We start from the raw sequence: 26,329 nt of genomic DNA on the forward strand, positions 1-26,329 counted from the left end.
TTACACGAGTATACGTCCACACGTATGTACACACAAACAGGTAATTACACGAGTATACGTCCACACATATGTACACACAAACAGGTAATTACACGAGTATACGGCCACACGTATGTACACACAAACAGGTAATTACACGAGTATACGTCCACACGTATGTACACACAATCAAGTTATAACCGTATTTATGTCCACAGTGACAGGCGGGTACACATAAATATGTAGCAACTTGTATATGCGTCTACAGGTGTGAGCAAACAGCTAATTGTAAAATTGCCATTTGTGTATACACTACGTATATATCCGGTTTGTCACTTATATCCTATAACATTTAACAATAGACGCTATTTTGTCGACAAATATGATAATATCATACGAAATCGAAACATTTCTCAAAGTTATCTTGGTTTAATACTTATATTTAAAATTATATATATATCAACTGTGTATGATATTCTACATAATTCATTTCTTCCCACAGTCGTCCTGAGAGCATCAGGTCACAGTTGAGTTACGGCGATGTGGAGTTCATCAGCCCTACGTCACAGCCGGAGTTTGACATGTACGCGACTAGTTCGGGCATCGTACATACCGCACACGAACCCGAGGCTCTGGGAACAGTGCCTGCCATTATACCGGCTTCCGAACCAGCCAGGGGCCAAAAGCGGAAGCAGAGTAATATGGACGATACAATGGAAAACTTTTCCAATTACAGTATGGCCGACACAGAACTATTAGACGTCAAGAGAAATTTAATGATGGCAGAAATGCAAAAATACAAATTAGAATGTGAAAAATTAAGGACCGAGAGAGACAAACTTGTCCTTGAAACGGAGAAAATTATAATGGAAAAAGAAAAGCTTATGATTGAGCTTGAGACATTACGTTCCACAAGTGAACAACGCCGAGTAAGCCAGATAAAGACATTACCTCAGCTGGAGAAGGAACGACTGGTACTGGAAAATGAAAAATTAGCCTTGGAGATCGAGAATATGAAGAGTCTGCACAAAGTAGCCGTGGAAAAAATACAACTCGAAAAACAAAGATATTCACTGGAAAACGACAAACTGAGTGTGGAAATTCAGAATCTACGAGGATCTAATAGATCTAATACCTATCAGGCCATCTTGTAGAGCACGTGACCAAGACTTAACTCTATCAGGCAATCATGTACAGCAGGTTATAACGAGACCGGGAAACATTCCCAAATGTTAACTTTCTCAATATCTTAATATCAAAATCTACTCTACCAAGCGGGAATCTTTTTTTTTTTTTCAAATAGCATGACATCACACATATTTTGTTTTCATTGAAATACTGTTTATGTACATACTCACTAACAGTTACAGTCATTGATGACTGCAGTAGAAAATCATCTATTTGCACATCTCTCTATACATCCAATTCAAATGTCTTTTGGTGCTGAATATCCCGGTTTCAAATGTTTTTAGCGAATTGTGTCGAAACACGTACATATCCATGTCTGTCTAGTTCTATAAGGCGTGTTCAAAAGATTACGAATAACTAACGCTAAATTCATGTAAAGACGGGTAGATAACGCCCATGGTAGTTTGGTTGTACAGGGAGAATTGGTCCAAAAGGCCAGTCAGGACTTGATGTAAATAATACCAGCCTTGTGTTCAGGAACTAAAGCATTTTGTTTACAGGTTTACATGTAGACACTTTTGTATGTTTCGTCTATATTAAAATGTTCGCAGTCCGGGTTATTTCTGTCTTGATATTTATAGTTCATCTGGTCAAAAGCTGGATAGGATTTTACTCCGCACGGAGTCAAACGCTGGACATGATTTAATCAAAGTTACGTCAAATGATCGAACGAGTTTTCTAAATGCTGTGAACATAAAGTCTGTACAATATATTTGACTATTTTAAGTTTGTAATTCTAAATGTTACAAACAGTTCATATGTTTTGGCTAGAGTTATCTTTTCTTTCTGGCACTACGAAACATCGTTGCCGTATCTCACATGTGTGTGGCATCCTCATAGTCCGGGGGTAACGAGTACTTGAAGTTCTGGCCGGGGAGTGACAGGTTCTCGTCGTCCTTGAAAGCGTCATTGTAATTTCCTGAGCTATAACCCAGAGAGCTAGTGCGGTTTAACACTTCCATCTTCAATGCTGATTTCTTCTTGTAGCGAATCCCGTCTCTGTTGGCGTCATCAGCAGGTCCCCAATCTGGAAGTGGTGTCATCAGCTTCTTCAATACCTGCATAAGAAGTGTTGATGTTTGTAATTGGTTAAACATGTTACAGGAATAGCGTTACTGCGTAAAATGATATCCTTATAATACATTTCCAGTTAAATTGTGTTAGTATTTAGAGCCACCAGTATGAAAACATGTTAAATACATTAATTTCGTATGAATATAATCCGTACCTGCCATCCTCCGTGCTTGCAGTAGTAGAATAGGAACCAGCCGGGGATAGCCAGTATAGGGAACAAAGTGACCAGCCACCATAACATCTCCCCCCAGGCCGGGTACACGTACCCCAGGAGTGTGATCTTCTCGTACTGTACCGCCTTGAATATAATCACCACCTACAACAAAACAGCACTGTAGGTAATACAACATCTCCCCCAGGCCGGGTACACGTAACCAAGGAGTGAACAATAAGTGAACATCTACCGACAGGACGAGATGGTTTTTACCACATACGATAAGTGAACACCTACCGACAGGACGAGATGGATTTTACCACATACAATAAGTGAACACCTAACGACAGGACGAGATGGTTTTTACCTCATACAATAAGTGAACATCTACCGACAGGACGAGATGGGTTTTACCACATACAATAAGTGAACACCTACAGCCAGGACGAGATGGTTTTTACCTCATACAATAAGTGAACACCTACCGACAGGACGAGATGGTCTTTACCACATACAATAAGTGAACATGTACCGACAGGACGAGATGGTTTTTACCACATACAATAAGTGAACACCTACCGACAGGACGAGTTGGTTTTTACTAATACAATAAGTGAACACATACATGTACCGACAGGACGAGATGGTTTTTACCTCATACAATAAGTGAATATCTACCGACAGGACGAGATGGGTTTTACCACATACAATAAGTGAAAACCTACATGTACCGACAGGACGAAATGGTTTTTACCTCATTCAATAAGTGAACACCTACCGACAGGACGAGATGGTTTTTACCTCATACAATAAGTGAACACCTACCGACAGGACGAGATGGTTTTTACCAGATACAATAAGTGAACACCTACATGTACCGACAGGACGAGATTGTTTTTACCACATACAATAAGTGAACATCTACCGACAGGACGAGATGGGTTTTACCACATACGCAAAACAATTTTGTTTATGGAGAACTAGGTTGTCTTCCCCTTAAATTTAAAAGATACGTTAAAATTATGAAATATTGGTTAAAAATTGTTCATTAACAGAAGAACGTTTTAGTCCAGTCAGTCTATGGTGAGCTTTATACACGAGCGGAAACGTCACGTGTGATAAATTGGGCAAAGTTAGTGAAAAAATGTATTATGTACTGAACAAGGAGTTGGAGATGAAAAAGTATTTTTAGAATTATTTCAGACCAGTGAGGGATATTTTTATACAGGATTGGCATAGCGCTCTTGGTGCACTCGCCAAGAGCAATATGTTATATACGTTTATCAAATGAGTTTGGTTATAAGAAATATCTTGTTATGGTAAACGTTAAATTATTTAGAAAATCTTTAACAACGCTTCGCATATCTGCCCATAGATTAAATATAGAAACAGGGAGATGGCATAGACCTAACCCAATACCTGCACAAATGCGATATTGTAGTGTGTGTACTAAAATTGAAGATGAATATCATTTTGTTATGGAATGCCCGTTATACTCTGAAATTAGATCAAATTTTTTGAAAAAAAACATTACTGTAGACCAAATATGGACAGATTTGTTGAACTTGTTCCTTCAGAAAACAATTTTATTATTAGAAATTCAGCTATGTTTATTTACAAAGCAAATGAAATCAGACATGGAATTTTGTTTAATGTGTAAATCAAATTAATTCCTTGCATCCTTCGCTTCGAATTAATTTTTTGTTTAAGTCTATTGCATCCTGTGTTCATGCTTACTATTGTGAATGAATATGTTCCTTGTAAATGTGTGTTATTTTGCTGCTATAAAATTCAGGTAAATATGTATTTATTATTGTAATTATGTCATTGTCATGTTTAAATGTGTGTAAAGCACAAAGGCATTGTTGCCTCTTGCAAATTAAATAAAAGAAGATACAATAAGTGAACACCTACCGACAGGACGAGATGGTTTTTACCTCATACAATAAGTGAACATCTACCGACAGGACGAGATGGTTTTTACCACATACAACCAGTAAACACATACCGACAGGACGAGATGACTTTTACCACATACAATAAGTGAACACCTACCGACAGGATGAGATGGTTTTTACCACATACAATCAGGAAACACATACCGACAGGACGAGATGGTTTTTACCACACACAATAAGTGAACACCTACCGACAGGATGAGATGGTTTTTACCACATACAATCAGGAAACACATACCGACAGGACGAGATGGGTTTTACCACTTACAATAAGTTAACACCTACATGTACCGACAGGACGAGATAGTTTTTACCACATACAATCAGTAAACACATACCGACAGGACGAGATGGTTTTTACCACACACAATAAGTGACCACCTACCGACAGGACGAGATGGGTTTTGCCACTTACAATAAGTGAACACCTACATGTACAGACAGGACGAGATGGTTTTTACCACATACAACCAGTAAACACATACCGACAGGACGAGATGACTTTTACCACATACAATAAGTGAACACCTACCGACAGGACGAGATGGTTTTTACCACATACAATAAGTGAACACCTACCGACAGGACGAGAGGAGTTTTCCCACACCAACAGTAGGCCCAATAAGACCAAGGTGTCCGTTTCATCATCATCTGTATGTCCTTTGCAAATTTAGAATAACCTGTGGCAAATAAAATTAAAAAAACAGCTTTATTTTGAAAAAGAATTCCGATTGCTTATGCATCGTCATGTGACGATACAAGATAGTACCAACATGCTGTTTTTGGCGGTTCGTGCTAAATGGGGCATACGGATAGTTGAGCTATGGGTGGGATTTCTCTGGAAAATGATTTTTATTTCTCGCCCGCCCAGTGTAGATATAGAGGTTTCCCAACGAGTGGTAATTGGTCATCATGTTAATCTTCAAATTGTATAAAGTCACTTGAATAACCGAGTGTCTTTTACAATTTGAAAATTAACTAACGAAAACTAATCATCACGAGTTTGGGGACCTGTTTATCCCATAACGTTCGTATTTTGTCTGAAAACCCACATTTTCCCATTGGAAAACAATTCATGTTGTTTTCCGATGGGGGAAACAATGGCCGTGGAGCATGACGTCACAATGGAAAATGACGTCGAAAAGCATTGTTACGTGACGTCATAAATCAAAGATTGACCAATGAAACCATGTCCAGTTCTGGCAGGTTTATCCAATGAGTCATGAGAGAGGAAACCTACAGTGGTTGTGGGAGAAAACAATTGCTATAATTGACCTTATACTGATATTATTTCAACTTAAACTTTCAAGTTAATAAGCATGACGTTAGCCTTTTACCATATATCCAGTTGATGACAATACATTCCAAAAGACCAACGAACAGTAAGGGGAAGCCACTCACCGCCGAGTCGATCAGTTCCAGCAGGTACAGACCACCCTGTAGTGTATACACAGTCATTTATCACGGGCAAAATATTAACATGGCACATAAAGCAATATCCAAACAAATTTTGGAAATATTGCATCATCTCTTAATACAAAAGAAATACTCATAAAAGAAATCTTCATCGGTTTCGTAATTTTTTTTTTTTTTTTTTATCTCGTTCGGATATAATGTACTATGATACCTACCCGTGTTGTCATCGGCAATGCCATTAAATAGAAAAACGCAGCCACGCCCATCCGGAACAGGAAGGAGTTTCTCCAGTTCTTTCGAAGGACATGCGGATACTCGTCAATGAAGGAGGACATCACACATTCCATGATAGAAAACTGAAAACGGTCACAGCTATAAATCACCCGGCGTCTAACTGTTCTAAATACCAGTAAAAGTAACATGAGGCTTACAGTATATTTCAAATATGGTATACGTTGTTTAGGTGAACCCATGTCACCTGCATAAAACCTACAATTTTCGACAAATCTAACAGTAAAACCTGGTACAACAATCGGTTAGTGGGAGTTATCATCCTTTGTACGTGCTACACTATCTTTACTACACGGTCACAACGGAGAGGAGTTCATTGTGTCAACGATATTATTAGTCGGCTTTTGTTTGTTGTTCATTGTTTGGTAGGTCATATGACGACAATTGATGTTTGGGCTATCACCGGGTCATTTCCGGGACACGGTACATGATAACGACTAAATCGACAACATTATTCTGACAACGGAATAACTGGATACAACTTGGGAATTATTTCGTAAACGGAGATCCGATGTGTAGGGTAAATCACCTGTGAGCTAAAGCCGATGACGAGCAGCATGAAAAAGAAAAGGACGGCCCATACGGTCGGTGCCGGCATGTTGGCAATGGCTTCTGGGTACACAACAAAGGCCAGGCCGCTACCTGTAACCGACCATATAGTGGAAAACTGGTCATGAATAGATCATACATACCGAATATATAACGAAAACAGTCGTCGTTAATACATAATTTAACAACTTTAAATACATTGTACTATTTTCTTTTTGTCCATAGGATATTCTATTATGTTTACTCTAGAGTTACCTCCCGTCGCTACATCCTCGATCTTGACCCCTTTCGCTTTCGCCATGAAACCCAGCACGGTGAAGATGACAAATCCGGAGAAGAAGCTGGTGAGACAGTCTACACACGGCACAATCAAGGCGTCTCTGTATTACAATAGAGCACGTGACATACATTGTTCGTCATGTTATTTTCTTGTTTATAATTTTGGTTTTGCTTTTCATACCTCCTCAATAATAACTAAAGTAACAATGTAAACGTCAACTGTTACTAAAGAAACAATGTTTATCGATGTACATTTGTAAAACGCAACTCATCTGTTACCATAGTAACAACTTTACACTATATTTTACTATTGTAACGGTGTTAACTATATACTATAGACCTCATCATATGTTGCTACAAAAACGATGTCAATTATATTATTATAGTTACAAAGTCAAAACATCACCTGTTTCTATAGTAACAAAGCCGACTTATCTGTTACTACAGTAACGAAATCAACAGACAATGTCCCAGCCATATACATGTAGGAGTAACCGAAAGGACCTTGTTTAGTCCGAATTTTTCTGACGTTTTATCGACTTTTTTCATATCGGTCTGTCGTCGATTAACGTCAGAACTCCGGCCCTCTATAATATGTGGGAAATATGCGACCCGCGCCCGGAGCGCACTTCAAACCGATATTTTAGAAACAAATCGTCACTTTCAAACACATGTCGCACATGGATCGAAAGATCTATTCTTTATGCACAAGATGAACATAAATTGCATGCCTCAAACAACCAATACAACCAATAAAAACATATTTTTTCAAACTTACTCTGTTTTACTCTAGTTTTTTGATAGCCGCGCCTTCTAATGCCACGTGTCTAAAATCTCGCCGGCCTACGTCATAACGTTGGGAAATACCTTCGAGATCTCGTCAAGTCATGTGACATTGCTGATGACCTAATTTCCATTAAAAACATGGGTTGGTATAGAAAACGTTTGAAAATACTTTTCGTAATGATCTTTGAAACATGTTATTTATAGCAATTAGTTTCTAAAATATCAGTTTGAAGTGCGCTCCGGGCGCGGGTCGCATATGTCCCGCATATTATAGAGGGCCGGAGTTCTGACGTTAATCGACGACAGACCGATATGAAAAAAGTCGATAAAACGTCAGAAAAATTCGGACTAAACAAGGACGGACCAGAAATCGACGGGCTGTATTGACCAGGCGACAACTAACGACTTTATCAGTACAGTTTCCTTTGTCCAACAATAAAATGTCGAATCCCGTTAGAAAGGTAACGCAAGTGAACAAAGCCAAGTTTGGCTTGGTACACGCATAATGCATGTCATTCATTTATAAGTTGGTCCCGCGCTGATTTTCGGTATTTTAAAGTTTTATTGTCATGTTTTCATGTTGTGTATTATAAGAACATTTAGCTCAATAACACACGAACAGTAGGGCACCTACGTATCCGAAGAAACGGTATCGGGCGGTAATACACTTTAAAATCCTATCTCAAAGAGATTTATCTATCCACCGTAGTGCAAATTATATGTGTGGTATGGAATAGGTACAGTTTGAAAATGAAAGGTTCTCGTAAGAATCTTTCAGTACGTTAATATACAACCATCATCGAAGACCAGCACGAAGAGCATGGTAAATGATAGACTAACAGCAGTAGCCTATATCAGACCAAGTCGAAGACAACGATGGCTTTAAGCTTTTCAGGCATTTTTGATTCGTAGTATTTATGAAAGCATCTCAACTTCTTTGATTGGAACATTGCCGACAATCGACGTGAAATCAGCTATAAAGATATATGAATAACTTAGATCAGATAAGAAATAATCACAATGGTTTGAGATGGACTTGTCAACATAGCGAGCCTTTGGCGATATTTTATTTCATTAGCCTAAATGAGCCATATAGGTTGGGTTGTCGTTCACAAATGGTCAACACTTGAGCACGTGGCATATGCTTCAGGCTACACAATGCTCTCAGGTTGAAGGTTTACAGCGTAATGCATAAGTTAACGAAATGAGTTGATAACATTTCACAACCAGGTAAGACTCGCATGAAGTATTCAGTTGTTGCCAGTTCATCATGGTATTTTTACTACCCTCAAACTGAGCTCGGTGGACGGGTAGTGATGACGATGGACGACGCATGACAGTGTGGTAGCGTCCGGCAGTAGCGATGAGACAACACACGAGGAACAAGGCCTTTATGGCCGTCGTTCTGTTGGTCCTGTTTTACATGCTGTACACCCATGACAGACATGATCTAGACAGCGACGTACACGATCGCGGACCCCGGGGAGGAGAGACTCGGGCCCCGGGGGATGCAAACCTCCCTCTTATCTTCATTGGAGGGATGCCAGGAAGTGGCACTACCTTGCTTAGAGTCATGATGGATGTACATCCGGATATCCGGTGTGGAGAAGAGACTCGGATCATTCCGTATATACTTGGGATGCGTTGGGAAAAATGGGAAAAACCAGTGGAAGAAAAACTGAATCTTGACAGGGCAGGAGTGACACGTGACGTGATCGACGCGGCCATGGCATCGTTCATCGCCGAGATCATCAAAGGGAGTGGTGAACCGGCCGCTCGTCTGTGTAACAAGGACCCTTTAGCGCTCAAAGATGCTGACTACCTATCCAGGATATTTCCAAACTCTAAGCTGATCATGATGGTGCGCGACGGTCGCGCTGTATGTCATTCTTTAATAATGAGGGGCTTGACCATCACCGGATACAACAACAGTGATGTCCGGGACTGCCTGAAGCGCTGGAATAATGGCGCTAACTACATAAATGCCCAATGCCAGCACGTGGGCCGCGATAGGTGTATGGTGATCAGGTACGAAGAGTTCGTGCAGTTTCCTGAGGAGTGGATGAGGATCATCCTTAACTTCATTAACGTACTGTGGAACAATGCTGTCCTCCAGCATTCGTTTTATGTGAGAAACAATCAGGTGCACTTTTCGTCCAAGTAAGTACATCTATATATTTACAATAAAGTACTAACAGTATCATTACCTTTTTTAAAGAGATTTTCTTGTTGATGATAATTAAAACTATATCCTAAAGCTATAATTTGAAAGTAGAAGTAAAACTAGATTTAAAACAAAGTGTAGATGATGGTACTCAACACTGTCTCCATGGTTATAGCATGAACTCATAACGAATTACTCTCTGTACTGATAGTGAGAAGAAGACTGCACAGCTGCAGGAGCCTATTAACACCGCATCTCTAGCCAAGTGGGTAGACCATCTCCCCGACAACGTTAGACGGGATATGGACAGAATAGCCCCTGCACTGAAGAAGTTTGGGTACGACCCTAAGGCCAATCCCCCAACATACAAGTACGACAAACCAACCAGAGAGTTCCTAAAAAACTACTGAACGCCATGTTAACACCCTGTGAGTGACGGCATTTAATAATCCCGTGTCCCAGAAATCACATCATGGCACGTGTTAGAAAAAAACCCATTATAGCGAGTTTTCCCAATAGGCCGTTCTACCATGACACACAGATATCCCAATCTAGTGAGACAAGCAAATATCCAATTCTGGCGAGACTCACAGATATGTCATTCTAACGAGACTCACAGATGTGCCATTCTAGTAAAACTCACATTATGCCATTCTATCGATTGTCCAAGATATGCCATTCTATCAAGACTCGCAATTATCCCATTCTAACGAGACTCGCACATATGCCATTCTATCGATGGTCCCAGAAATGCCATTCTAGCAAAAGTTTTTCAAAAAGCAACATTTTGATGCTGTTCGCGTATGTCTGGTGAGAGTAGAGTCTAGTTGCCAGCACTGTGTCAGATTCCAATAAATTATTGGTATGCGGTTGACGAAATGCGACTGCAATTGGTCCCAGGTGGTACAGACTTTCATTCTATGCGGCTAATTACCCGCAGCCAAGCCTATTGGCAATATTTGGATGTAACAAGAATAAAACTGAATATAATAAACTAATTTTTAAAAAAAATGACTTTTTTTATTTGTAACACCATCGATTCTCTCTGTTTCAAAGCAATGAAAGGGATAAGTGGAAACGCGACTATGAGTCATATTCGGATTCTGTTTTGATTAAGTATCACCGTTGCAGGATATCAGTACCAGGCCTATGTCTTCTACCGAGATACGACAGAGAAATCTAGGGGGATAATAAAGAGAAGGCGACTCTTACAGGTTTTTCTTTATAGTTACCAGTAAACTATCCAATCTGACACTTGCCTGAGACAGAAGTTGTCAAACTTATTGAAGCTGGACATTAAAATAAGTCCACCGGAACACGCACTCAGAGAGTAGAATACTTGGGTGGCCGCATCGCTCCAAACCTGAAAAACAACATTCAGTTACGATCAAATTCTGCATATGCAACTAAATACGAACCCAATCGAATGTTATAAAGTTGATTTTATAAGAAAGTGTTGTGTGTTTACCAACCGTAGAATCCTGAAGCCTCTCCCACGATGGAGTAAGATAGTATCGGATGCCATCACTAGCCCCGGGCAGTGTGGCTCCACGGATCAACAAGGCCGTCAGGAGGAGGTACGGAAATGTCGCCGTGAAGTAAACAACCTGATCGGAAAGACAGATCAGCACTTTTTAAAGAATAATATAAGAATGTCATACAAACGAAACGCACCAGACAAGTTTATTTCTTTATTGCCGACCTTATAGACGTCGTCTGCAGCAAGATAGCTATACTTAACTGAATGTCATTAAGAGGCTTACCATTCACCAACAACGCCAGCTTCTGTTGTCTATAATACTTACCAATGTGGAATGAGTGACAGCTTACCTTGCCTAGCGACTGGATACCCTTGGACAGGACGATGAGGACGATGACCCAGGCCGCTAAGAGACAGAGAGCGAGCTGCCATTGGACGCCACCAATGTCCTCCAGACCGGTAGACATATTAAGCACCGTCCCACTGAGGATAAAAGATTATAGGCACGTGGGCGATCTTAAGGAGATATATGAGTTAATGAATTTGACATGTCTAATTAGTGTGTATTCCATGTTAGAGACAAGTGTTCTCTTTATAACTGTTTGTTAATCCACTTCCGGTTTCTTAAAATGTGTTCGTGTTTGTTTGCTCATGTCATTTGCTTGTATATTTAAGGTTTAACGACCTCACAAAAGCCAGGGTCATATGAGCTAATATCATATCATACATACCAATATCACGTAAATAGAGCTACTCAATGTCAACTGAAAGTATGAAATGTCATAACCTGGCCACACAACATCATGCCTGGTTTATTATTCAGAAAACGGTCTTACAGTAGGATATTTTTATAGACGTATCTGTGTGTTGTCATTATCATAATTATTGATTCTTTGCAATGTTCACTCCATCAAACTGAATGAATTAAAGCACGTGACACAGAAACATAGCTAACACCCCTCCAATCTAAGCCCGAAGTATGCTTAAACAAAGCTACACAAAGATGGCAATTACAAAATTGTATGCTTACTTTTAAAACAATATCTTCCGTTGAACATATAAAGGTAAACGGGGTAAAGTAACAATTTCTATATATAGACCGTTTTCCCTCGCAATACCCCTACACGTAGGCCCTATCCTTTAAAAGGGTTTGTAATTGAAAACAAAAACATGTGCCAGTTACTTATCTCAGAACGAATATAAACTGTGACACACACGTTGTTTTCATTAGTAAAATATCATGTCTTTTTCAATGTGGTACTGTTTATTGCATCATATACGTGGAGTCGTACTACTGCAGGATCATGCCCGTCGATGTTCTCAAGAGCCATTCCCAATGATCTTATTAATAATAATTAGTTCGAGGTTCTTATATACCGCTTTATCACAACCTAGTTCGTAGGTCGTCTCTCAAAGCGGTTCACAATTTATTAACCGTGGTTATAGGGCCTTTGCAACCAGCCAATACCTTTCTCAACTCCCTGGGGATTATACAGCCGGGGCTGCCATTTCGGCGCTTACAGCTAGCATTAAACAATTCTAGCACTGCCCAACCACGTTCTCATTTACAGCTGAGTAGACTGGAACAAGCGGAGTAAAGTATCTTGCTCGAAGGTACAACACAGTGCCGTGTCGTGACTCGACCACGCAACCCTTCGGTCACGAGCCCGCCGTCCTACCACTAGAGTACCATGCCTTAAACGATATTGCGTGTAATCTTGTCTGGAGAATTGTTTTGTTACTTAACTGAACGTTGAGCGGTACATTTTGGGGGAGTTGGTGTTCAGAAATGTTTCTAACAAGCCTTTAAACTCACTAAAAGTATTTCTCACTCTCCGATTTCTCCAGCAGCACTGTGGATGTGTTACTTGTGTTCCCTCCTGTAATACAAAAATACGCCGTAAAAGTTAGACACACTTAGGTCATAAAAACCTGTCCCCTATATAACCTCTGTAAACCGCCATTCGTCCCCTGGGTACACAACTTGCCATCCTCTTAATTACTCATGTTCACCAATCTGCCATCCCCTTAGCTACTCTTGCACACACCAGCTGTCGCCCTGTTAGTTCCCTGTTTGCGTAACTTGCCTTCCCAATATTGGTTATACGCGTACAGCACCATTCGTCCCCTTAGTAACAACTGTATACCACCCGCCGTTTCCCTAGTAATCCGTGTACAATCTCTCCCGTCCTCACAGAAACCCATATATAGTACCTTTCGTCTAAATGATAACATCTGTACATAATAGACTGTTCCCTTAGTAACCATTGTAAACAATATGCCGTCCCCTTAATAACCCGTGTACACAACCTGCCATCCCCATGGTAACACAGGTTCAGCACGTACGTCCTTACGTCCCTAAAATAACATGTGTTCACCACTTCCCGTTCCTTAGTAATCCGTGTACACAACCTGCCGTCGCCATAATAACCCGGGTTCAGCGCTTACTTTACGTCCCTATAGTTATCTATGTTCACCATTTCCTGTCCCCTTAATAAACCATTTACACCACATGTCGTCCACATAGTAACACGTGTTAAGCACCTTACGTCCCCTTAGTCAACCGTGTAAAACACACGCCGTCCCAACAGTGACACCATTGTTCTCTTAGAAACCCGGGTACACCATCTCCTATACCCTCAGTTCCTCGCGTAACCTCTCAATGCCCCTTTTTGTTACCTAGGTAAATAAAAGTAATCTTAACCTCTTAGTAACCCTGAATGTTCTCCCCACGGGCACATGTATGCCTCGTCCGTGTATGTCATCCCTTTCCGTTCACCACGTTCGCCCCTCATCTACCGTTCATAATTTTTTCCACAGATGACTTCCAGAAAGACATTCCCTTGTGAATAAACCTGTGATACCCATTACATCCGACAAGTCACGACATAAATGTTCCTTAGTAAAATTTTATTGGTTTGAACTTTCAAAACAGTTTATTTTATGTCTAACACTTCTGCAACGGGGACAGAATCGCAGGTATAAAGCCATCGTGGTGATTATTTAACTAACATATTATGCGAACATCTTATCGTCACATTGTTCTCATTGGGGAGGCAAATAAAATAGGAAGACGATTTTATTGAAATATGAAACAGCAAAAGAGAGACAGACGGACAGACGAACTGACAGGTCATCCATATACACAAGTGCTTCGAGTACGCGTTTTATAGACCAACTAAGGCTTAAAGATATAAGTTCTTAATCTGGGAAGGGCTTTTAAAGAATGTATATTTCCCCAAATGACTAGTAGAAGTTGTACTGAGGCAAATGTCACTTGTTAGAAACTTGATATTTTGGAACTTGGCAAAATATCAGCGTCAGAGTGTAAGGTACATGATCAAATATTATTTCAAACAAAGATCTCGTACAAACCGAGCATACAGCATCATCCAACCAATTTTATAGGGACGTGTTTATTGCCGCGTTCTTATCCCCCTTGTAGAAATTGAGTTACCTCTTTTATGAAAACAAGTGCGAAAAGTATATTATTATAGCTATTTTTATCAACATCGAACGAAGTAAGAAGTACGTACTTTTCTCAACTCTCATTACGTGTACTAGTATAAACTTATTGAATGTCGTTTGCTGTACGTCTGGACTTAAAAGATTTTCAGAAAACCTGAAAAAGCACCAAGACACGACAAGAAAATGCAGCAGAGGTGCTGAACACCAAATCTTTTTATGAAAATGACTTACTGATATTCCAACAACCTCGAGGGAACGGATCCTGCCTACCTAATTTATTTACTTATAATTATTTTATAAGTTGTTGATTGCCTTAATGTTGTCGTTCAGAATATTCCGTTCACGCTCAATATCCTTACATTTTGTACTAATGTCTCTCAATGTCCCACAGCACGCAAATGTACATTTTTGAACGCACGTTTAATTATCAAAGATTAGGTATTAGCGTTATCTTCTAAGAAAGAGAAGCAGGGATTTATAGAAATATTTCTTTTGACAATGTACTTCTGAATAAAATATCAATCGGCTTCTTGGTTAAAGCGTCAATCGTAATTGCTTCTCCAGACTGTTACGAAGACACTTTTTGCCACAACGCTGGTGAATTGGTTGCTATCACAAATCCGTTTTATACAAATGAAATAATTCGTATTGAACGGCAAAACCATGAAATGTTCTACTTCTTACATTTTTTTCAGGACACGCCCCAGGTTTGTAAAACTAATAATGTATGCTGCATAGGTGGACCACACAACCACCTATTCTGCCGTCACTTCATCTAAACTTGAAACTGAAAATCTACGTAGAGAATAGAATATAAGCTTACCGTTCAGTTTGGACCATACTAAGAGTGACGTCTTCACATGTGAAGATATAATATTTGTTATATCTTCACTGCATTGAATATGTGTTTTTATCAAATGGAGAATTCGTGATATTTCATTAGTAAACTGTAATAAATACGGATACTGTAGGGTTTACTATCATATTTTTAGAGACAGTATGCGGCCTTAATTTCCCAGAAGGATTTCACGCATGGAGAAGCACCGGAAGTGGACAAAGTGTTCACATGTCACATTCCGGCGGCGCTTCGCGCCACTTAGGGGTTTGAAAACAATGAAAAGGGGGAACCAAACTTGGGTCATATTACAAAGGCTAACTCAACTCGATGGAAAAGATAGATTTTCGGCGATCTTTTTTTAGATTAAACATATTTTATTTGAAAAAATTCAAATGGAATTGGACACAAGTTAAACAACTTAGAAACGTCCTCTTCCATAAACTATTATACAATGGTAACACACATATATGGCAGCATTTCATGAACAGTTGATATACATATCATACATACATATTTATAAAACTTTACATTAATGGATACAGATGGAAATATGCATTTCCCATATCAGTACTAGTTCAAGGAATTTCACTTAAAATGGCATAGATATAGTATGAAAGTCATACCTAACAATTAAAGTATGTACATGTATAATAAAGCATAGTGAATAGATACAACTGAATGTTGGAACCAGTTTCTGCATGTAAACCGCATTTTTTTACTTAACATTTCATTTGACTAATAATGATGATTTGTCTTTATTATTTGATACTGAAGCAGATTATGCAAAACGATTCGTGTTTTTGATATATTCTTGTACAAACAATCGTATATTATCATTATCAGTCTGGTACAGATTAATAGAACCGTTCAACAGTACATCTAGATCAATGACTATATCATATCTAGACAATTGTCTGAAAAGTATATCCCGACACTGGTTGTATATATTACACTGAAAAAAATAATGAAAGTGGTTCTCTATTGAAAAAGAACAGTTACATGCTGGTAATAAGACTAAATTACACTTGAAAAGATCTGCATTCAACGCGCTACAGACGTGACGGAGGTAAGTATGTATTATATCAATTTTTTCTGTTACCTACAGACAGTTTAGTTACAGGTTTGTTTTTTCTAAAAATGCTATTTTTCAATTTTGACACTGTTGCTAGAGTTCTGGTTGAAATATCTAATGAATTCCACATTCTCAGGGTACTGGGGATAAACGATTTTTCATACAAAACTAGTCGACACTTGGGTAATACATAATCTTCACCATTTCTTAAATTATATCTGCTAATGTCATTTACTTTATTGGGTACGATGTCGTTTAGCTAAGAAGGAACTAAATTATGGTGCATTTTGTATAATAATAACTTTTTTGTTTGTTTCCGTCTGTCTTCAAGTTTTTCCCAGCCAGTTTTACTATACAAAGACTGTCTACTAGCAAATAAAGGCAACCCTGTAACTATTCTGTCTGCTTCCAGTTGGACTTGTTCTATTTTATCAGAATCTGCATTGTTACAACCATCCCACACTCCACTCGCATATTCTAAAATAGGTCTGATGAATACAATGTATAATTTTGATAAAATTTCTTTATTCACAGTAAATTTCAATTTTCGTAAAACAGACAAATGTTTAGAGGCTGATCTGGCAATATGCAAGATATGTGTTTCCCACTTGCCATTTTCATTTAAAGTTACCCCTAAGTGTGTGTGTGTAACACTTTTTGTCAATGTTGTGTTATTAAAAATCAACTGAACATCAAGTCTTTCTAAAGAACCAGTAAAAACAACTACGTATGTTTTATTAGGATTAAAATTTACATTCCATTTCTTCGACCATTGATCAATAACTGCTAAATCATGTTTCATGTAATATTCAATTTCTGCACTATTATTTGAAGAATATGCGAGTGAAGTGTCGTCAGCAAACATTCTTGACAAAAGAAATTAAATTTTCACAAATATCATTAATATATAACAAAAATCTTATCCCCAACAGTAGTTATAGGGCTCACGTAAGAAAGTTAGTACTTCACAATAATGATTGTGTTTTTCTGTTATTGGAGACACAGCTTATGTTAACAAGATATGACTTTAGAAAAAATGATACCTAACATATTATACGCCAGATTTCCATATTGAATTGACTAGGAACATTTTGAAATGGTGATACATAATAGCAAGGTAGCGTTTCTTGCTATTATGATAATTAAATCTAACACATATACATAAGGCAGTTTATACGTACCTGTGGTCATAGTTAAATTGGTAATGTTAGATCCAGAGTTGATGTCATCACCCAGTGCCCATGGTAACGGGTCCGTCATAGACGCGAAGAAGTAGTAGATGCAGTAGCCGATGATGACGTTGTAGTATAGACCAATCAGAGCAGAGCAGATCACCGAGCAGTACCCCAGTCCTATAATGTAAAAAGAATATATTATATTACCAAGCAGGTCCATTAAGGACATACAATTGAGTATGTTTCCGAGTAGTATCATAGTCCTATCCCATAGGTAGAAGGTCAAAGATATGATACAAGCATTCATCTGCATGAAGAAAAGATTGAGAAATCAGGACAAAGCATGAATATATTTTGAATATTTTAAGATAGATAGCATTTCATTAAATTTGCTTTTCTTGCAGTTAATTGTAAGGCATCTGAATCAGTTAAACCTGAACTGATGCTGGTCTGTTAGTGAGGCACTTGACATACTGTTAACACTGATCACACATTGTATACCTTTGAACAACGGGTTGATTTTCCATATAGCCAGAGGCCCAAGACTGGCAAATTGTCCGAAACACAATTCCATGTAGAAAAGAGGCATTCCCACGAAGATCTGCATAAACCAGTAGGGTATGAGGAAGGCACCTGTAACACCAGAAGGGTGGCATAGGGAAGAGTCTGTAGGAGGAAAAAAATGTTACCGTGGATAAAAGTTTGGAAAGATAAGAGCAGACTTTGTTAATCGCAAAAACAATTACCTACTCTCTTTTTTAAACTATAACATATCTTACATGTGACAGTAAACGAGACACAATCTTGTTTCACTTCTAAGATATCTTACAGGTAACAGGAAACGAGAAACACGCCCATGTAAAAATATTTCTTTGCATTGCCTCTTTTGTAATGTTTTATTTTGTTTATCTATTTCAATTTCTTTTACTTTTTAAAAAATTCTAACCGTAAACGTAATAAACCATGAAATATTTGAACTAAAACCTCTTTTTTTTAATTTTAACTACCGGTCTGTAGGTTGGAATATCCTAAAGGTATAGGCCAATGGTGTCAAACTATATTATATCTCAAATCATGGTATGCCGCCAATAACGTTAAATTTCGCATTAAGACAATTCCGCAGCAGGTAAACTTAACTGGTCTATACATCCACACAAATTAAATATAGGTTAAGAAGTTTTATTTCACAAAGGTATTTTAGTATATAAAAAGTAGAATTATGTGTTGCCTAGCACCAACGAGTACATACCGCCGCCATTTTTGTAGGCGAGGTATGGAAACCTCCAGACGTTGCCAAGTCCCACGGCGTACCCTACACACGTTAGGATGAACTCTAGTTTACCGCCCCAGTTCCCGCGATCCATCACTTTGGGCTCCTCAACCACTAGCTCCGTCCAATTATGTCGGGCCTGCCGAGAGATTAGGACGTGTTGTTTAATGACACATGTTCTTTGGCAAAGATATCGACTGACATTGAGGCAAAGTATTAATTGACATCTTTAATACCATATTCATTTTTATTCCAGAATATTTTGTAAAGATCTAAAATTCAAAAAACCTTTGGCGACAATTAAAGTCTATCGGAGCGTCTACTCAAATTATTTAACAGCAGTACATCCACCCCATTATTATAATATTAATGTCATTAATGTTTCACATTATATTGTTAATGAGATTTGCGTGGACAATGTGACATTTGTTGAAAGAAAAAATTGTAAGATGAACGCAACTATAATGATGATAATAATAACTCGAGGTTCTTATATACCGCTTTAGCACAACCTAGTTGTCTCAAAGCGGTTCACAAACTATTACCCGTGGTTATAGGGCCTTTGAACCAGCCAATACCTTTCTCAACTCCCTGGGGAGCATACAGCCGGAGCTGCCATTTCGGCGCTAACAGCTAGCATCCAACAATTCTAGCACTGCCCAACTAAGTACTCATTTACAGCTGAGTAGACTGAAACAAGCGGAGTAAAGTATCTTGTTCAAAGATACATCACAGTGCCGTGCCGTGACTCGAACACGCAACCCTTCGGTCACAAGCCCGGGGTCCTTCCACTAGACTACCGTGCCTCCACCAATCACAATTTGATAATGTATACAGTATGCCAAAAAAGGAGTTAAACTGCCTCATACAGCCGTTACGTCCTTATATGACTCATCAGTGATGCTAGGATCAAACAGTTAGAAATCCAAATTGGTGAAAGATAAACGTTACATGCGAAGGTAACAAATATAATTAAACTGGTCAGACAGGAACTGATGGTCATAATGTTCCACGTACATGTGATACATATATGTATTGACGTTGATGTAACCAGTTTCTGTAATAAAATATGTGTTTTATGAATACACTGACTACATACGCAACTAATATAAATGTCGAGTATATTAGTACGTTTTCAAAATGTCGTCAGCAATAACAAATACATTGCCGGTGCTGATAAACATGCAATTGCCAACCGTACCAGAGTGACGAAACTTAAGACAGAAACGAGAGAGATACAAACTATAGCAGTAGTGTAAGTGCTGATATCTGTAGAAGGAACGTGACTGATGAACCATTTTATAATTATGGTAGTGATGAAACCAATGGTAGGTATTGGAGAGTTGAAATCCACAGAAGCTTTGTGATACGCAGAAGGTATACAAAGAAACAACAAGAGCTCAGACCTAAACAGAAAGAAACTCGGACACTAATTCAATGAAACTATACACACAGTAAGAAAAAAGGAAAGATTTACACGGAGACCTTTACAAAATTACCAGGAAAATAAGACCAGGTGTTCAAGAAGGATATCCACCATGTAAATTTATGTCTTAACAAGTTTTTGTCGTGAAAAAATCATGGCTGTCACAACGAAACCAAAAGACGAACCAATAAAATTATCAAAAGATTCGCCATTTATACTGTGTAAGGAAATAGAATATGTCCAAAAGAGATTATGGTATCGACCTTTAAGCGTGTCTTTAGTCATCATTAGTTATCAACTTAAACATAGTTTCTTTGTCACCATTCGGAAATCGTAATATTCAGAGCAACCATTGAATATCGAATCAACAGCGGCAAGTTAACACCACGGGAAGGGGTGTAGGATTGGGACTTTAAAGAAAGGGAATGTTCACGACCTTCAGGAAGGTATATGATTAACGTAGTCTATACCTATCTGAAAGTGAAAGTAAAAGATTTGGCAAGGTCTTTGCTACCTATCTGGATATGCTTTTGATAAGTTCATTCTTTTATGAAAACAAGCCGAAGTCGGCAAGTAGGAGAGGAACACATTTTTCCCCATCTGTATGACAACAGTCTTCTAGGAAATAGTGTTTCCCATTTAAAAAATATTGTCAGCTAAAAATTCAATCATTCTCACGATTTCACACTATTTTTATTTTTATTTTTACCATTCTCGTAATTTTCTTAAAATACGCATTAACTATAGTAAGATATCGAAACGTTATTAAATCTTCGGTTTATTTAGCTTGTGATGCGATTAGAACCATTTAAATAATTAGATATTTAAGTTGTATCAAAAGATCATTCAAGTTCTTGAAATCCGCATTACTATTTTTTTCTCTTTTGAAAATTTGAAAATATATCAATATGGTGTACTTGGTTATCAATTAAACCTAGATCGTTTGTCAAGCGCAGAATACGTCAACGTTACAGTCAAGTTATTAAATGTGTCTTCCACATGGTTCCATTGTTGGACATAGTGGTTAAAATATCACGTTGTTATTCTTTTTAGAATGATGAACCAGATAATACAATGTTACGTCTTCTGAAAGTTTAGATTTCAACTTACAGCGTTCTGCAGATCATTTTCTGGATTCACAGCTTCAATCTTTGTTATCATCTTTCCGGACTCCATACTGCTAAAGAAACAACAGCAAGAGATTACCGAAGTATCAGCAAGAAGTAATCGATAAACTAGAAGAAAATATGAACAAGGGAAGAACTAATAAGGAGACCCTTGAAGAATGTCAAGGAGAACAAGAACAGGTGCCCGCAACTTATAAAGATATTATAAATCAATCTTTTAGTATTCAGACACTAAGAAGTACGCCAAGGTAATCTTGCTGTGATATATGATTATGCGATATTTTTTCACGTTATATCTGTATTGATGACTTTGCGTTAAGTGGCAATCCATTCTCAATCTAAGACGTGGAATAATTCGTTTGGTTCAGAGGAGGAAATCTTATCCTTCAATAAATGATATATGACATAGTGTAGAAGATCATCCTTAATGATAAACTCACTATATTAAATATAGATCATATCCTATTATTTCTTTTTAAGTATCCTCTTATGAATTGTATGTATCTACATTGCAATCGCGAATCTAGACGAGTAGCACTAAAAGTCCCAAGTATTACTAAACTGGCTGACACCAAGTGTATGTGACATGTTTACAGCCTACCATAGCCATACTCTGTAACAGCCGTAAATAATGGGCGCTCACGTCCCTACTAGTACGACAAGCCATGGGAATACATCTCCCCTGGTAACATCGTGATCACTTTTATATACATGTTTATCGGAGGGACAAAAAACTTTTAAAAGTTACAATCAAATACATTTTTGATTAGGTCAAATCCAATAATAATAATTAGCTATAACCAATACTAAGCATTCATTTTGTACAGCAATTAAGAGGTTTTTTCCCAATAAAATAAGTTTATATTTGAAATAAAAAATTGTTTTTTTTAAAATAAATTCCAATACCTTGCTTCTTTAAATATTACAGTACTCTGATTTTCTATATGAGTGCAAATCTAATTTAACCTGTAATGTCTTCAAGAAGTTTCAAATGTTAAGCAGATCCTACAAAATATCCGACCTCAATTGAGTCGTAGTTTTGCATAGTTCGTGGTATATTTAACACAGTCTGCCTTAACCAATATACACATAATATTGTGATACCGCTACACATATTCCGCATACACTGATACCATTAACCTCTTAATTGTGATATCAATATAATCTTATACAACAGCGTATTGTGATAATCTTTTACTTTACACTAATACTTTAAAATCTTGATTTGAAAATAAGGCTCGTTTGAAAATAAGCCTAGGATTCCTTGCAGTCAATCAAATCTCAAGAATAAGCCGGTCTTGAAAATAAGCCGGAATTGAAAAGAAATGTGACCTGCCTTTGATTACAAAAACATGGGTATGAAACACATCTTCGTTTTACTCCTACAGTATTGCATTTACACAACTGGTTAAAACAGTTAACGATTTATCATACAATGTTGACCATACAGCATATGCTATAAAGTAATTTAGTCTCCGAGATTGACCGCAACTAACCCTTATCTAAAATTTCAGTGTGTAACCAATCTGTTTTGCGTCGTACGTGTGGCTTTGAGTATTAACTTGGTTGTCTATCACAAACATTTTCAAGTGTACATCTATATGATAATATCACGAAACACGTGCTTTCAACTGAATACTTATATGTCCTCATTATGCAAGGAAAGGCATTTCATGGGATGAAGTTTTTGTCTTTATCTTTACATTTTTGCCTGACTTGAATTTGATGACTAACATTAAGAAAGGTGAACTAAATGAATTAAATTAAAGCGATCTTGGGAACAGTTAGGAAGAAAACGAAGTAATAAAATAAATTGATGTGATCTACTTATGGTGTCTAGAAGGATAGATTCTGTGATACATATATTAAAATCGAGATAATAAGCTGCGCCTTATTTTATTTTCAGTAAGAACTACAGGGCTTAATCTCGAAGCCGGTCTATTTTCAGGGCAGTCTTATTTTCGAAGACATTAAGACAGTTAGCGATCAATGGCTTATATTTAAAACCTTTCTTTTTTTGCCTGAATAAATGTAATATTCTACAGTTTTTAAGAATGTGCACTTTTTTCTTTTATCAAATTGTTGCAATAATATATAATGTGATGTAATTGTCATACCCATTGTCACCCATTGTCATCCATTGTAACCTGTTTAGGCCGACAAGAAAATTCATACCTAAAATCAAGTGCATATTAGATTGGACATATTTCACAGTCTTTGCAGTTTGTTTGGCTTGTTGTTTCTTAATAGGATATCCCCTGTCCTTAATCCAATCAATTATGTGCTACTCGGGACCCTTGGGAAGAGAAATAGTCCACTTTTGAAAGTGTTGTTTTATTGGGTTTTTTTAATTTCATCTAAACTACTGGTCAAATAAATCTATCAACAGTAGCTTTTAACTTAAAAAACAAATCATTTACTGAAAATACACCTTAAAATAGTACTGACTCGAAATAAAAACTGGTGCCTTTTAATAATACACCAGTGTCTGTGTTTACGTGTCCTGCACTAAATTATCAAATGCCTTCCATCAGCATTATTTAGTCTACGGCTCTAAATTATCTCAACACTAACATCGCCCGTCTTTCTTTAGTTATTTTGGTGGTGACATAATTTTATATAACAGGCATGCCATGTTTAGTAACTCTCTTAATATCATTCTCCAAGAGACCGCTTCAGAAGAGAGTTTGATCGAAACAGTACCAATGAGATGATAATTATAATGATTAATATACAACATTTTTTTAGCACCAATATAAATCTTTACATAAATAACGTTTCAGTATATCGTTCTCTAGAGGTATAGAAGTATATATTTGATATATATAATTGATATATATATATTGTATATAAATTACATTATAAAATTAGCACATTCATCGCTGTTCTTCAGATGTAAAGATGTAGACAGTGTTTTCCGACTTTTGATTTAACATAGCATTTACCTGGATGTTACACTAGAGACTGTGTTAGAGGCGCATTCAAGGAGGACAAACTTCCAAAGCACGTAAATGTATTGTATATTACTCTTGAAAAATATTCATTTCCACATACTCTTGGTATCAAAACACAACAAGTTTTGTATTCAATTTAATGTAGATATTCAACATAAAACATCCATGTCCGTATTTTTTCTCTTTTTAATGAACAGAACGTTCTATCTATATTTACATATATATATAAATATATATCTAATTCATAAAATAATTATACAGTTTGGTGTTGCAAAAATCAAAATTTCGCAATGATGTTTTAAAGTTTCCCTATTATTGGAATAATTTGAAATGAACATTCTAAACAAACAAAAATATAACGTCTCCTGTCTATTCCAATATAACATGTTCGGTTTTCCTTATCTAAAACTTTAGCTGTGAACAATAATTATACATCTGGACGATTTTTTATTATTTCCATTTGTATTGAAGTAGGAACATTGATACCAGACAAAGTCATATCAATAATATCTTAAATACACAACCTTTAATTCTATCTCCGCAACCTTGTAAGTCGTTATAATTGAATGATTGAAAATCCTCCTGTCAGAAGAACAAAAGTTATCTTGAGCAAACTATCTACAATAACAATAAGTTCCTTGTAATATTTGGATATAACATAACCGTATTTTGATTTAAAATTATATAATTATAAGATAAAACGTACCAACTTACCTGTGTCACGTCGCCTTAGTGTCCTCCTCAGGTGTGATCCTCTCAGGCTGTAATTACCGGTTACCACCGATTTAAACAGCAATAAATATTGATGATGAACACGTGCATGTACACACAACATGTCGTCAAGTAGGGAGGATATCAGTGACTGCCGGTCGTGGTTCCTAGTGTGACCCATGGTTAGAATAGATCATAAATACATCGTAAGGCTATCGTACAGAGGGAAACATACAATGTAGTAAGGGACACTGGTACACGATAGCCTCTTATTTCTGATAGAGTTCAAATATCACTGGGGCCTTTGAAGCCATTCAGGAGTACCTATAGATGTGTTGTGTTTATGCTATCATTCCAAAACATATCTGCCATTTTTTTGTTTAATGTTTCTCTTCATAAAATATGATGCTTGATTGAAACAACCAACGAACAAAATTAATACCAAACAAACAAACAAACAAACAAACAACAACAAACAAATCCTCACCGTATGACCAATAAGACATTGAATTAATGGGACAATTTTTCAACAAACATATATCTGTGTTTTTCTTTTCATTCACAAATCAACAAAACGTAATTCGAACTCAAAATCTATATGACTTAGAACAAAGCATGAACTACGGAATTATTAACATAGATATCATTAATATTGCACACGGAGAATAAGACCAGGTGTTTTGAGAAGGTAAGCGTCTTCTTCTTAATCGACAACACCTTCAATGTAAATCTGGTCAGTGTCAGATCCAAGTAATGTCACGTTCTCATAACAGGAACCGGGGTATTGACCCCAAACAAAAAAACACATAACACATTAATGAGCATTACAAAAAGCATTGACCTTCATATCACATAAAAAATTGCGAATTTCACAATACGATCATGATTGAGACCACAAATAAACCTTACTTACAATCTTCATCAACCTGTATCATTGGAAACCCTGTGTTATAAGTTTGAAAGTAAGCAG

At 37.4% G+C, this 26,329-nt stretch overlaps 3 protein-coding genes across 7 annotated transcripts in view; 2 read left to right on the forward strand and 1 right to left on the reverse strand.

Moving 5' to 3' along the window:
* The window catches only part of LOC110442487 (myb/SANT-like DNA-binding domain-containing protein 4), a 5,525-nt gene extending 3,565 nt beyond the window's left edge, over positions 1-1,960 (forward strand). Inside the window, exon 3 of the mRNA XM_021486126.1 lies at positions 482-1,960. Within this exon, the coding sequence (XP_021341801.1) occupies positions 482-1,133 (652 nt within the window). The 3' untranslated portion in view covers positions 1,134-1,960. The remainder of the gene's footprint in view (positions 1-481) is intronic.
* Positions 1,961-1,971: 11 nt separating this feature from the next.
* On the reverse strand, positions 1,972-25,438 carry LOC110442485 (sodium- and chloride-dependent glycine transporter 1-like). 5 transcript variants are annotated; one of them, XM_021486121.1, is made up of 17 exons: positions 25,363-25,380; positions 23,812-23,869; positions 21,678-21,747; positions 19,121-19,280; positions 18,373-18,504; positions 17,878-18,048; positions 13,135-13,198; positions 11,669-11,801; positions 11,311-11,445; positions 11,098-11,201; positions 6,865-6,989; positions 6,590-6,702; positions 5,985-6,125; positions 5,691-5,790; positions 4,933-5,033; positions 2,396-2,557; positions 1,972-2,225 (listed from the first exon to the last, which is right to left on the reverse strand). In XM_021486121.1, exons 2-17 carry the CDS (start codon positions 23,865-23,867, stop codon positions 1,983-1,985), a joined length of 2,010 nt encoding a protein of 669 aa, XP_021341796.1. In that variant the 5' UTR covers positions 23,868-23,869; positions 25,363-25,380; the 3' UTR covers positions 1,972-1,982. The 5 variants fall into 5 exon arrangements, with proteins under 5 accessions (XP_021341796.1, XP_021341797.1, XP_021341798.1 ...); XM_021486122.1 differs by lacking the exon at positions 23,812-23,869 and having other exon boundaries at positions 25,363-25,438; XM_021486123.1 differs by lacking the exon at positions 23,812-23,869 and having other exon boundaries at positions 25,355-25,421.
* On the forward strand, positions 8,917-10,825 carry LOC110442488 (protein-tyrosine sulfotransferase 2-like). The gene is made up of 2 exons (XM_021486127.1): positions 8,917-9,834; positions 10,050-10,825. Exons 1-2 carry the CDS (start codon positions 9,038-9,040, stop codon positions 10,246-10,248), a joined length of 996 nt encoding a protein of 331 aa, XP_021341802.1. The 5' UTR covers positions 8,917-9,037; the 3' UTR covers positions 10,249-10,825.
* Positions 25,439-26,329: the final 891 nt, after the last annotated feature.

This window comes from Mizuhopecten yessoensis, unplaced genomic scaffold (assembly GCF_002113885.1).
Source record: "Mizuhopecten yessoensis strain PY_sf001 unplaced genomic scaffold, ASM211388v2 scaffold716271, whole genome shotgun sequence".
Classification (NCBI taxonomy): Eukaryota; Metazoa; Mollusca; class Bivalvia; order Pectinida; family Pectinidae; genus Mizuhopecten; species Mizuhopecten yessoensis.